At 68.0% G+C, this 12,918-nt stretch overlaps 1 protein-coding gene across 1 annotated transcript in view; it reads right to left on the bottom strand.

Moving 5' to 3' along the window:
• Positions 1-3,495, bottom strand: part of ASIC4 (acid sensing ion channel subunit family member 4) — a 67,050-nt gene extending 63,555 nt beyond the window's left edge. Inside the window, exon 1 of the mRNA XM_048868721.2 lies at positions 1,986-3,495. Coding sequence (XP_048724678.1) covers positions 1,986-2,561 — 576 coding nt within the window. The 5' untranslated portion in view covers positions 2,562-3,495. The remainder of the gene's footprint in view (positions 1-1,985) is intronic.
• Between the last annotated feature and the right edge of the window lie 9,423 nt (positions 3,496-12,918).

The following is a 12,918-nucleotide window of genomic DNA, read 5'->3' on the forward strand; positions in this document are numbered from 1 at the left end:
CTGGAGCGCAGGGGGACCCGCAGTCCAGCCGCAGGGAACCTGGCTGCGGCTCCGCGCCCCCCCGCAGGAGATTTACAGCCCGCCCGGCTTTACGACTTGGAAGCTGCTTACGCCGGGGATTTTCCCCCGTGCCGGCCCATAAAGAACCCGGCCGGTGACGGGCTGGAGGCTGATTTCCAGCTCACTGCCTGCAGCACGGGGTCCTGCCGGGTATTTCGCACGCCCAGCGCCCGTGCATAGAGAGGGGCAGCCCTGCCCCCCCAGGAGAGCACACAGGGCCAGAGCCCGGCCAGCCCGCCAGCCCCACGGCTGCCCCACAGCTCCTGGCCAGAGCGCTGCTCCAATCCACCTCCCCCAGCGTCCTCCCGCTGGGATGTGCTCACACCAGGTCTCGCGGCTGAGAACCCAGGAGTCCTGTGCCTATCCCAGCACATGCGGGGGAGGGGAGCAGCGCCTGGCTCTTCCCCCCAGCATGTCCCTCCCCCCGGCACCAGCCCCACACCTCCAGTGGGCCCCCAACTCCCACTCCTCGGCACTGCCCGTCCCTCCCCACGGCACCCTGCTTAGAAACGGCCCCACACAGCAACCCCGCCACCCCACACTGCCATCAGCAGGGCCCAGGGCTTTGTCCCCAGGGAGTCTGGGGTCTGCCTCGAAGGGCTCAGTGCCCCAGCAGGACCCAAGTGACCCAGTGCTTAGCCAAGCCCTCCAGCGACGGGCATCGCCACCTCACACTGGCAGCCCCACAGCCAGCCCCCAGGCCCACCCCTCCTCCCTCTGGCCCCCTAGTCCCCCAGCTATTCTACTCCAGACCCTCGGCCTTCGATCCCACCTCAGCAGGCTCAGCCCAGGGACCCCCCCACCCACACACCTTGGAGGGGGCAGTGAGGAGCCAGGCGTCCGTGCCCCCCAGCCCCTCCCGCGGCCAGGGCACAGAGTCAGGGTGTGATCAGAGTGCAGGGCTCCTGGCTCCCAGCCCTGTGCTCATGCCTGTGCCCAACAGCGAGACCGGCCATGCCCCCCTGTGCCCACCGCGGGCACCCAGCAGGGAAAGGGGCAGCATCCTGCACTCCCCCTGCCCTCCACAGGCCCCCTCCCCGGAGCCCCCCTCTCCTCTCCCTCTCTCCCCCACCTTCCTCGGGGAGCCCCCCCACTCCACAGAGGTGGGATCTCCACTGGGCCAGCTCTGGCCTCGTGCTGCTGGCTGAGACCCGCTGCCCTGCCCCCGGTGCCCGCAGCTCCCCTCCCCGAGCCGGGCGCGGGCTGCGGCTGGCAGCGCTGCTCCGGGAGCGCGGAATCAGGCCGCGTGGCAGCCGCAGGAGGGAAGCGGCTCATTTCCAGAGTCATTACGGGCGGCAAAGGTCCCACCAGGCTTTCCGCCCGCTCAGCACATTGATTTCCCCAAAGCACAGCGGGGATTTGGGGCTTCAGGCTCCAGAGCGGAGCCGGCACCCCCGCTAGCGGTGCCCGGCTGGGAGCCTCGCTGCCTGGACCAGCACCTGGAGGGCGGCCCGGGCCCCGGGCCCCGGGCCCCGGGCCCCGGCGTGGAAGGGGCCAGCCCAGGGCCGTGCAGGCTGCCAGGGGGGACGGAGGCACACTGGGAGCAGCCCCTGCTTGGGCGCTCCGGGCACACATGACCCTGGCACCCCAGGGGTGTCTTTCCTTGCGAACCCCCTGCCAACCCCGGTGCGGGGGGCTCTCTCCCAGCACAGCAAGAAACAGCAACTTCCCAAGGCGTCCAGTGATCCCTCGGCTCTCCCCCGGCCCTGGCTCTGCAAGTCCCTCCATCGGGGGGCCCCAGAGCCCGGCCCCCAGCGTGGCTCAGCCCCCTGGACAGAGCTCTGGCGCTCGGGGAACTTGGAGGGAAACTCCACCAGACACGGCTGGAGCAGCAGGAGGCCGGGTGCCAGGGGGCCGGGCGGGCGCCAGGGGGCCGGGCGGGCGCCAGGGGGCCGGGCGGGCGCCCGCGGCCGGCGGGGACTCACCACGGTGAAGTTCCGGGAGGAGCACTTCTCGCCGCTGAAGTTGCAGCTCTGGAGCATGTCGTCGAGCTGGTGGCCGGTGCGGTTCAGGATGTCGGCCATGTCCGGGTCGGGGTAGAGCAGGTCGGCCGCCCTGTGCCCCTCGCGGTCCTTGGGGGGCAGCCCGGTCATGTTGGCCAGGTGGAAGATGTCAGCGTCGGAGAGCGCGGAGTGGCGGAAGCGGTTGATGTTGCAGATGGTCACGGCCGGGAAGAGCATCTCGCGGGCGGCCTCCTCGTCCAGCGCCGCGAGGTGCGGGCGCTCCAGGTACAGCAGCGCCGAGCGGGCGGCCTGGGACAGGAGGAAGGCCAGCGAGAGCAGGAAGGCGAAGGCCCACAGTGTCTGCCGCACGCCCAGGCGCCCCGACCCGCAGATGTGGCCAAGGCCGTGCAGGGTGCTGGTACCAGCGAAGGCGGCCAGGTCGCGGGTGCGCCGGCGGCTGGGCTCCTCGATCAGGCTCTCCTTGTCCCCTTCCTCTTCCTCCTCCTGCTTCTCATCCTCCTCGGCAAATTTAATTTTACACACGATCTCAATTGGCATCTGCCCAGAGCGGCCGGCGCGCCCACCGTGCCCAGCCAGCGAGCTAGCCCCCGGCGTGGGGACCTGGCCAGAGCCAGGGACGGGCACGGGGGAGCCTCCTCTGTGGCAGGACACCTCACCCGCCGAGCGAGAGCGGGGCGATGCCAAGGGAAGCGCAGCCCTTCTCCGGCGCTCCCAGCCGCTGCTTCCCTCTTGTCTCACGAGTCGATCGTCTCCTTGTGCCTTCGCTTATCAGCACAAATACAGCTGTCAAATAACCCGGCCTCTGCCTTCCTGCGCTGGCGAAGACCCGGCAGAGACAGGCAGCGGGTAGGCAGCATGTGCTAATACAATCCAGGGAACACTTAATCATTCAAGACATGTCACCGGCATTTCCCCGTGCAGCCCGGCGCGTGAGCAGAGGCGGCGGGCAGGGACCGGAGCCCCCCGGGCAGGGGGCCGCACCGAACCGAGCCCCGCCAGCCCCGGCCAGCTCCAAAGTGCTGCTCCAGCCACTTGTTAGAACAGCTCGGCCGCGGCAAAGTGATGCCAAGGGGAGCAGAGAGCGCGGCCGCTCGCTGGCAGCTCCGCTCGCCCGCCGGGGCCTGGCACCCCTGCCACGACTTCCTGCCCCAGGAGAGGAGCAGTCACCGCGGCTGGAGCGGGGACTGGGAGCCGGAGGCAGCCTGCAGCCAGCCAGCCGAGCAGCCCCTCCTAATCCCCCGGCCGTGGATCCTCCTGGACGTTAACCGCCTCCCTGCCGTGCGGCTCCTGCTCCCAAAGTTGGGAGCTGCAAACCCTCCGGCTCCTGGGGCCCGCGAGGCCGTGCCGGCCGTGCCCTCGCCGCGGGCCACCCGCCTCCTCCCTCGCCGGCTGCGCGCTCAGGGCGAGGAGGGGAGAGGAAGCCGGCAGGAGGAGCTGCCCCGATCGATGGCGCTCCCCGCAGAACAAGCCGCGGGAAAAGTGAAAAGGGTTATTGATCCGTGCGAAGCAGCAGCTGTCAGGGATTAGGGCTCCCTCCCCTTCCCGGGAATTAATGCCGCGCGGAGCGGAGCCTGAGCCGGCTGCAGCTCTGCATGGGCCAGCGGTTCCCTCGGCTCCGGGCTGGCCAGGCTCCTGCAATCGCGGCTCGCCAAGTTCCTGCCCCCTCGCCCGCAAGGGGGCCAGGGAACCCCAGGAAATGCCGCCGGGCCTGGCGACAGGCCCCGGAGCAACGCAGCATCGGGCTCGGGCCGGCTCAGCCAGCGTGGCCGGGGGTCTCACCGGGCCCAGAGCCATGGGGCACTGGGCAGCTCCAGCCTTCGGCCCAGGGGCAGGGGGCGCAGCAGGGCCCCGCACCCACCGACGGCCCCCGCCCGTCTCAGGGCCGGGGCTGCCCAAGAGGAGGCAGGAAGCCACCGTCTGGGCCAGAGCGGAGCAGGGCCCCAAATCTGGGCATGGGGGCAGGGCTGCCCCCAGACACCCACAGGCCGGGCCAAAGCCAGCCCGGCAAACGCCACAGAAACCTGCACCCATCCTGAGGGCCTGCACAGGCCCCACGAGCCAGCCCCACACCGCTCGCTGTCCTCCTCTGCACAGACCCCCCGCTCCCTCCGGCTAGCCCCACACCGCTCGCCGTCCTCCTCTGCACAGACCCCCCCGCCCCCCGCTCCCCCAGCCAGCCCCACACCGCTCACCGTCCTCTTCTGCACAGACCCCCCCCCGCCCCCCCAGCCAGCCCCACACTGCTCACCATCCTCCTCTGCACAGACCCCCCTGCCCCCCACTCCCCCCAGCCAGCCCCACACCTCTCGCTGTCGTCCTCTGCACACACACACCCCCCAGCCAGCCCCACACCGCTCATTCTCCTGCTCTGTACAGACCCCCCCAGCTCTGGTGGTACCCCCCCGCCACTGCCCGCTGCACAGAGACCTCCGGTCAGCCCCCCCGCCCCACACGCTGCACAGACCTCCCTGCCAGAGGTTGCTCCCCCTGCACATAGCTCTGCTTTCACCCCCACAGCTGATCTTTGCAGAGTCCCCGCACCCTGCACTGCAGGACACCCCCAGGGCCCAGGTCTGCAGCCCACATTTCCAAGCTGGACCCCTCAGGAGCTGGCCAGGGGCCTAGTCTGGCACGAGCGAGGACTGGCCCTGCCCCCTGCAATGAAGCGGGACTGTTCTTAATGTTTCCTCTGAATAGTGTGGGGGTGCCTCAGTTTCCCCTAGGCAGTTCTTAAGCCTCTAAGTGGTGGGATAAGGGTGTATGATCATTGCAGAGCCCTAGAGGGCAGGTGTGTGCAGGGGTCTGGACACAGAGAATGGCCGACACCCTGTTTCCTGGCCACTGATGGCCTGGGCCCTTCCCCCCTTCAAGGTGAGAGCTAAAGGGTTGGAGAACAAAGGAATCCGGTGCCCTCCTGGCCTGGGGACAGGGACAAAGCCGAGAGGAGGAGGGGCTGGAGGGAGTTTCAGTTTGGGGCTGGCTGGGGACAAGGAGACGGGGTTGTCTGGCTCACTGCCCCCCAAAATGGACCCAGCTGAGGGGTCCTGTTCTCTGCACCTGCAAGCTCTGTGTGAGACCATGTTCCTGTCGTCTAATAAACCTTTTGTGTTACTGGCTGGCTGAGAGTCCCGTCTGACTGTGGAGTTGGGGGGCAGGACCCTCTGGCCCCCCCAGGACCCCGCCTGGGCAGACTCGCTGTGGGAAGCGCACGGAGGGGCAGAGGAGGCTGAAGGCTCCGAGGTCAGACCCAGGAAGGTGGAGCCGGGGGAGCTGTGTGTCCTGCAGACAGGCTGCTCCCCGAGGAGACTCCCCAGAGTCCTGCCTGGCTTCGTGAGGAGCAGATCCAGAGCATCGCCCGGGGACCCCGGGACACCCCCCAGAACCTCCACCATGGGCTCACCCCCAAGAGACACAGTGTGGGGCAGCCCCAGGCAGGCGGGGCCAGGCCAACAGCAGTGCCCAGATTCCCTACGCTGGGCCCAGGCGGTGCCCCGAGCTATGCCGCGCCCTCGCCCCCTGTCCCTCACCCGCAGCCCGGGGTGGGGAGCCAGGGTCTGTTTCTGCCCCGGGCTGCAGCCTCCCCCCGTCCCAGGGCACGATGCTCCCGCCCCAGAGCTGGGCGATTGGCAGGATGCCGACCAAGTGCTGAGTGTTCGGGGTGAGCAGGGGCAGCCCCCTCATCCTGCACCCCCGGGAACATCCCCCTCGCTAGGGCACCCCCTTGGCAGCCGCCCCCCCTCCCCGGGCACCGTGCAGTGGGTCAGAGCCACTCTCACGCCACGGCCGATGCCACCAGCAAAGCTCCAAACCCGGCTGGGGTGGGCGCCTGGCCCCTGCCTCCGTGCAGGCCAATGGAGCCGGGCCGGCAGCCTCCTGCAGGGTGCACGCACTGAGCCCAGCACCCCGCTCCGGGGCACCCCACTCACGCGCTGGCCAGGCCCAGCATCAGTCTCTTTTCAGCCTCCCACCAACAGGAGGGATCTCACTGCCCATCCCAGGCATGTCTCCAGCTGGTGCCCTCCCATCACTGCACTCACCCCCCAGGGAGCCTGGCTGTACCAGGCCACCAGCAGCCCCCAACCCCCCAGGACCTCAGGGCAGCACCAAACCCGCAGCGAGAAGAATAGGAGTATTTATGGCACAGTACATCACAGCTGCCCCCTCCCCCTCCCCTGCTCAGCGAGTGCTCTTCAGGTGAGGGTGACCCCCAGGGTCAGGCCGGGCCAAACCCAGCTCTGTGCCCATTACTCCCCCAGCCAGGCTACCAGCCTCCACCACCCTGCCCCAGGGCAAAGCGACTTGTGATCCAACCCCAGGCACACTGACCATTTGGGCCAAGTGGCCCATCATGCTGTGTGCCTCAGCGGAGGGGGCGGGTCTATGCAAATAAGGTCAGTTTATTCAGCCCTTGTGACAGCTGGGGCTTTGCTAATTGGGGTCCTGCAGCTGATTGGGGCCCAAGCAATGGCTAGGTGCTTGTGCCTAGAGTGGTGGAGAGGGGCTGGAACGGCAGCTGCCCCTCTTGGCTTCTGGGGTCAGGCACCGCACCCCTGAGACCTTCACGCTCCCACGGGGCAGGGGCTGGCCCTGCCTTGCTCCCCGGACCACAACTGGCCTCCTGGAGCCCAGGCCGTGGTCGAGGGAGGGGCAAGTCTGCTGCACAGACGTGACTCTCAGCCAGCCAGTAAAACAGGTTTATTAGGCGACAGGGAACATGGTCTAAACCAGAGCTTGTAGGTGCAGAGAACAGGACCCCTCAGCCGGGTCCATTTTGGGGGGGCAGTGAGCCAGACACCCACGTCTACCCTTCACTCCATGTCCCAGCGAGCCCCAAAACTGCCTCCCCCTCCAGCCCCCCCTCCTCTGGGCTTTGTCCCTTTCCCGGGCCAGGAGGGCACCGGATTCCTTTGTTCTCCAGCCCTTTAGCTCTCACCTTGCAGAGGGGAAGGGCCCAGGCCATCAGTCGTCAGGAGACAGAGTGTCGGCCATTTATGGACCCTGGCCCTTTGCTCTGCAACAATTACACCCCCTTATCCCACCTCCCCTAGAGACTTAAGAACTGCCAGGGGAAACTGAGGCACCCCTACAGTATTCACAGGAAACATTAAGAACAGCCCCGCTTTGTCACAACTAGAGACTGGCCTGGCACAGTGCAGCGCCCTGTGGAGGGCCAGGCGCTGGCCCGGGGCCCTGACCCAGGGCGGACGACGGGCCGGCCTGGCCGTCGTACCCGGCTGTCTCTGACTGGTCAGGATAGCTGCTGCCACCTCAGATGGGCAGAGTTTGTTGCCCTGCAATCCCAGAGCCCAGCAGCCTGCCCAATGCCCCTCCCTGTTCACTTCCCTGCCCCGGGCGTCAGCCCGTGCCCACTCCAGGCTCCCTTCTGAGCACCCCCGGGGCCACGGCTTCCCCCAGCCAGCTTCGCCCACCCCTGAGCCACAGAGACTGAGCGGCTCTGGGAGCCCTTCGGCCAAGGGCTGCCCGGGACAGAGCCAGCTAGTGGGTGAGTGCGTCGGATCGACTCAGCCCCCTGCAGGGGTGGGTGCTGCCCAATGCAAGGCCCTGCGCTTCCCCCCTGCCCGTCAGGACCTCTCCCGTCCCTCGCGGGGCCTTCCCCTCCTGCTGCCCAGGCTGTGCGGAGCCCTGGCCCCAAGCGGGCTGCGCCCCGGGAGCAGGGACAGGCCGGGCTGGAGCCGGCCAGGCTGGCAGGCTGCCCGGCTGGGAGGACGCGGGGCTCGGGGCAGGATGCAGGGAGCCTGGCTGAGCCAGCAGGTGCCCCTGGGCAGACTCGGTCCTGGGCCCTGCCACGTGCGCGCGTGGCCCCCGAGGGGGCAGCCGCCGGCCCCAGCGTCGAGTAGCAGCTCCGCGTGCTCCACGGAGGGGCCGGCCGCGCCACGAGCCCACGGGCCGGGAGCCGGGCGCTCGTTAATTCTGATCGATTTGAAGGGACGCGGCTGCAGCGCTCACTCCGCATCGTGCCCAGCAGACGCCCAGCCCGGGCACAAGCCTGTGTGGCCGGCCCTGGCCCCGGGCGCTGGCTGGCGGGCTGGCGTCTCCTGGTTAGCGCAGGCAGGTCAGGCACCACCCGGCCCTGGGGAGGGGCTGCCAAGCCGGGGCTGGTGCAGGCGGCAGGCTCAGACCTCGGCAGGGAGCTCAGCTTGCTGGCCAGGCGGGCCCTGGGGTGGGGGGCTCTGGACGGGGCTGCCTGGCTAAACGTCAGGTGATTGCTCCCCCGCCCCCTCCGGTGCTGCACAGTGAAAACACGGGCGCGACCGCTGGGGGCAGGCCCGGAGCCAGCCTGGCAGCGGTGCTGAGACACCCAGGACAGCGGGGCGGGGCCGGGACGCTGCAGGGGAAAGCGCTCCGAGGGGGGACCCCAGAACTGGTTGGGGGGCAGGGAGCCGGACACAGGCAGACAGGATTGGAACCAGCTGCCCCACGCACGACCAGGCGGTGCAGCACGGGCAGGGGCAGCCCCAGCCTGGCTCGCCAGCCTCGGACCGTCTCAGGGCCTCCCGCCGTGGCGACGCGGCACAGGACCCTGCCAAGGCGGCCCGCGGTGCGGAGCTGCAGGGAGGAATTCCCCTGCACCCCTGGCTCCCCGGCGCAGGAGCGGAGCAGTGGGGCCAGGCCGTGCAGGCGAGGGGCCCAGTGCGGTGGCGGCTCGTCCCCCCCCAGCCCGCGCAGCTCTGGGCGGGCTCAGCTGCAGAGCCCTCGCGGTGCACGGCGCTGGGCACTCGCTGGCAAGGCTGCCCGAGGGTCTGCCACGCTGGCAGGGGCAGGGCCGGTCCATCAGCCTGGTGCCGTCCCTGCAGAGCGCCTCCGGCCGGCAGCACAATCCCCCCCGGCTCCTCCGCGTGCCACCTGCCTGCTGGCTAATAAAACTTTAAAGCTAAGGGGGCCATTCACTCCAGGAGGCTCCGGCAGCGGAACGGCTCCGGCGTGGGCGCCGCAGTGAGCACCGGGCCAGGGCCGCGGCTCGGAGCGGGGCTGGCGGAGCAGGGCTCTGCTCGCTGGGCCCTGACCTGCGCCTCCGGGTCTCTGTGCGTCGGTGGGGGACGCGAGTGTGATTCATGCTCCTGCTAGCTCGCTCCCGGGCCCTGCTACCACAGCCCTGCAAAGGTCACCCGCCCGCAGCCGGCCCAGCCCGGGCTGCCATCCTGTCAGCTCTCATAAGCCAAGCCGGCCTGGCCAGCGCGGGGCAGGGAGCCCTCTGAGGGGCAGGGAGGCGGGGAGCCGGAGTCTATGCAGCCAAGCTGCAGCAGCTGATTTGCTGGGGGAGGCTGATCCTGCCGGTACAGCCTGGTCCTGAGCCACCGCGTGTGGCCTGCTGTCACGGAGTGTGGGGGAGTCCAGGCCCTGCACCCCTCTTCCTGGGATTCACCGAGACTCTCAGCCAGCCAGTAAAACAGAAGGTTTATTGGACACCAGGAACACAGTCCAAAACAGAGCTTCTGGGTACAACCAGGACCCCTCAGTCAAGTCCTTCTGGGGGAGCAGGGAGCTTAGACCCCAGCCCTGGGGTTCCCTGTGTTCCTCCACCCAGCCCCAAACTGAAACTAAACCCCCCCAGCAGGCCCCCTCCTGCAGCCTCATTCACATTCCTGGGCAGAGGTGTCACCTCCCCCTCCCCCTCCTGGCTCAGGTGACAGGCTCTCAGGTCTCCCCTCCCCAGGTCAACACTCCCCCCTCCCTGCTGCGTCACATCCTCACACCTGCTCCCACCTCCTCCAGGGGCCAGGGCTCCCCGTGCAGCCCCCGCCCCAGAGAGCAGCCTGGGGAGTGGGGAGCTGAGCGGGGGGCGGGGCGGGAGCAGCCGGGCTGCTGAGAACAACGCCCACCGTGTGCACACAGACAGACAGACACCCATACGTGCACTGACAGGCCCAGACGTGTACACACACACGTACACACACAGACAGGCACACACACACACACACACACATATGCACTGACAGGCTGTGACGAAGTGGGACTGTTCTTAATGTTTCCTCTGAATATTGTGGGGATGCCTCAGTTTCCCCTAGGCAGTTCTTAAGTATCTAGGGGGTGGGGTAAGGGTGTATGATCATTGCAGAGCCCTAGAGGGCAGGTGTGTGCAGGGGTCTGGACACAGAGAATGGCCGACACCCTGTTTCCTGGCCACTGATGGCCTGGGCCCTTCCCCCCTGCAAGGTGAGAGCTAAAGGGTTGGAGAACAAAGGAATCCCGTGACCTCCTGGCCCTGGCCCGGGAAAGGGACAAAGCCCAGAGGAGGAGGGGCTGGAGGGAGTTTCAGTTTGGGGCTGGCTGGGGATGAGGAGTGAAATGCAGACAGGATTTTCTGGTTCACTGCCCCCCAAAATGGACTCAGCTGAGGGGTCCCGTTCTCTGCACCTACAAGCTCTGTGTTAGACCATGTTCCTGTCGTCTAATAAACCTCTGTGTTACTGGCTGGCTGAGAGTCATGTCTGACTGCGGACTTGGGGGGCAGGACCCTCTGGCCCCCCCCAGGACCCCGCCTGGGAGGACTGGCTGTGGGAAGCGCAGGGAGGGGCAGAGGAGGCTGAATGCTCCGAGGTCAGACCCAGGAAGGGGGAGGCCGGGGGAGCTGTGTGTCCTGCAGACAGGCTGCTCCCAGAGAGGAGACTCCCCCAGAGTCCTGCCTGGCTTCGTGGGGAGCAGTTCCAGAGCATCGCCCAGGGACTCCGTGACACCCCCCTCAGCCCAGCACATCCCAGTCTCCCCTGCACCCAGGGGGGCTCTACCTGCCCCCTCCCTCCAGCCCAGAGCCCCCCTGTTTACCAGCTGGGCAGCTGAGATCCCCGGCCCCAAGCACCCCCCCACCCCATCCACTGTCTTCTCTCCAGGGAAACAGGGTCGTAAACAGAGTCGCCTGGGCCCCCTCTCCCCGCTTCTGTCCTCTGGCCCCTCTGGCTGGACCCGGCTGGTCAGGTCACCGGGGTCCCCTCTTCTCAGCCCATTGTCCTCCCGCTGGCCAGACCCGGCTGGGACTCCCGGTCCCCAGTTGCTGGGGTCTCCGTTCTCCAAGCCATTGGCCGGGGTCCCAAGTTCCCTTGCCGGTCCTGTGTCCCAACAAACTCCCTCTCCCATCCCCTCGTTAAACCCGTAACACCCAGGGAAACTGAGGCCCACCCCCTCTGCATGCAAACCATTGAAAAACAAGGAAAAAACAAGAAAATCCCCCTCTTTGTCACAGGTCCCCCACTGCACAGTCCAATATTCTGGGTGGGTGCACCCCCCCACCCTCTGCCAGGCTGCTGGGGGCTCCCACGGACCAGAATAGGCAATGGGTGTGCAGAAGGTGGGAATTTGTGCAATATTTGTAGGAAAACCGTCTGTGACTCAGTTTCCCCACTCGGTATGGCTCCCCATTGCAGGGAAGAGGGTAATGTTGGCCTGTCTGGCCAGGGCCCAGTTACCATACCAAGAGGGGACTGGAACGAACACACAACTGGAGGGCAGCCCCAGCGACTGGCAGCCAAGGGGTGGGCACCGCGGGGCTGGGCGCTTCATTCTGCTGCTTCCCCGGGCAGGAAGACGCAGTGCAGAGGGGGTGGACAGCCGCGGTCCAGTGGGGCGGTTGCTCTGCCGTAAGTCTGGCGTTGCCAGGCTGAGCCAGGCTCTCTGCTGCAGGAGGGACCTGCCAGCGCATTGGCAGGGTCCGCCCCGCGGCGCTCAGACACCAGCCGGCTGCCTGAGGCTGCCTGAAATCCTCTGCCCTGGCTGGCTGGAGCTCGCGGGGGCTGCAGCCCCGAGGGCCGTTCTGAGGGTGGGGGGCTGCAGGGCTTCCCCATGTGAAAAGCTAGGCCCAGGGGCGAAGACGAACAGGGGCTCCCACGGGGACAGTGCCAAGGCTGAGGCAGCAAACCCTGGAGATCCAGGCCTGCAGCATGGGCCTGGCAACACCACCCTCCCCTGCCCCTAGCACCTGGGAGAAGGGAGAAGCCAGGCCCGGGCCAGGGTCTCCCTGAGATGGGGGGAGCCGGGAATGGAATCCAGGACTTCTAGCTCCCAGGCCGGTGCTCCAGCCTCAGGAGCCCCCTCCGCCCGTCATCCCCCCCCACTGAGTGTGGGGACCCCTGGCCAGACCCCCGGCTTCCCCACAGCAGCCCTCCCACTCCCCCGGGGCCCCGCGCTGACCACCCTGGTGCACGGGCACCCGTCAGCTCAGAGCCTGCCCTGCCGCGGGCACCAGGCGCTGAACCCGCCGCGGGTGCTGGGCCTGGCACAGGCAGGCGCCCAGCCTGCCACAGACGCCCCTGGACACAAAGGAACCAGGCAGCTGCTAAACCTGCTGCACTGGGGGAGCCGGGGGCCCCCGCGCCCCTCACTTCTCTCTGGGCAGGGTGGAGCGCGGGCAGCAGGGCCGAGGAGCCAGGGCAGAGCCCGGTGCGGCCCCGCGGCGCCCCGAAGCAGCCATCCTGGCAGCATGCTGGCTGGCACGCGGGGCCCCTTCGTTCATTCGCACTTGTCCCAGCCCATTAGCGCGGCTGCCTGCCACCGGAGAAGGGAAAATTGATGCTAAACGGGACATCAATTTATCACGGAGCACGTCACGCGCCACACGGCTCTGCCAGGGAGCAGCCGGACGCGCGGCACCAGCCAAGCGACACCTGTAATTAACAGTCCTCAGCCAACGCCCCCGGGCCGCAGGTACTGGCCCCTCTGAGCCCGACCCGTCGCCCCGGTCCTGCCCCAGCCCCTGCCAGCCGCCCCATCGACCCCCAGCCCCCTGTTCTGCTCTTAGCCCCCCCCAGCCTCCCAGATTCTCCTCCCAGGTGGGGAGGGGGGACCGTTGACCTGGGAATGTGGCAGGGGGGTTTCACTGGGGAGGGGAGACCTGAGAGCCTGTCCCCTGAGCCAGGAGGGGGAGGGGGAGGTGACACCTCTG

The sequence above is a fragment of the Caretta caretta genome, chromosome 11, assembly GCF_965140235.1.
Source record: "Caretta caretta isolate rCarCar2 chromosome 11, rCarCar1.hap1, whole genome shotgun sequence".
Classification (NCBI taxonomy): Eukaryota; Metazoa; Chordata; order Testudines; family Cheloniidae; genus Caretta; species Caretta caretta.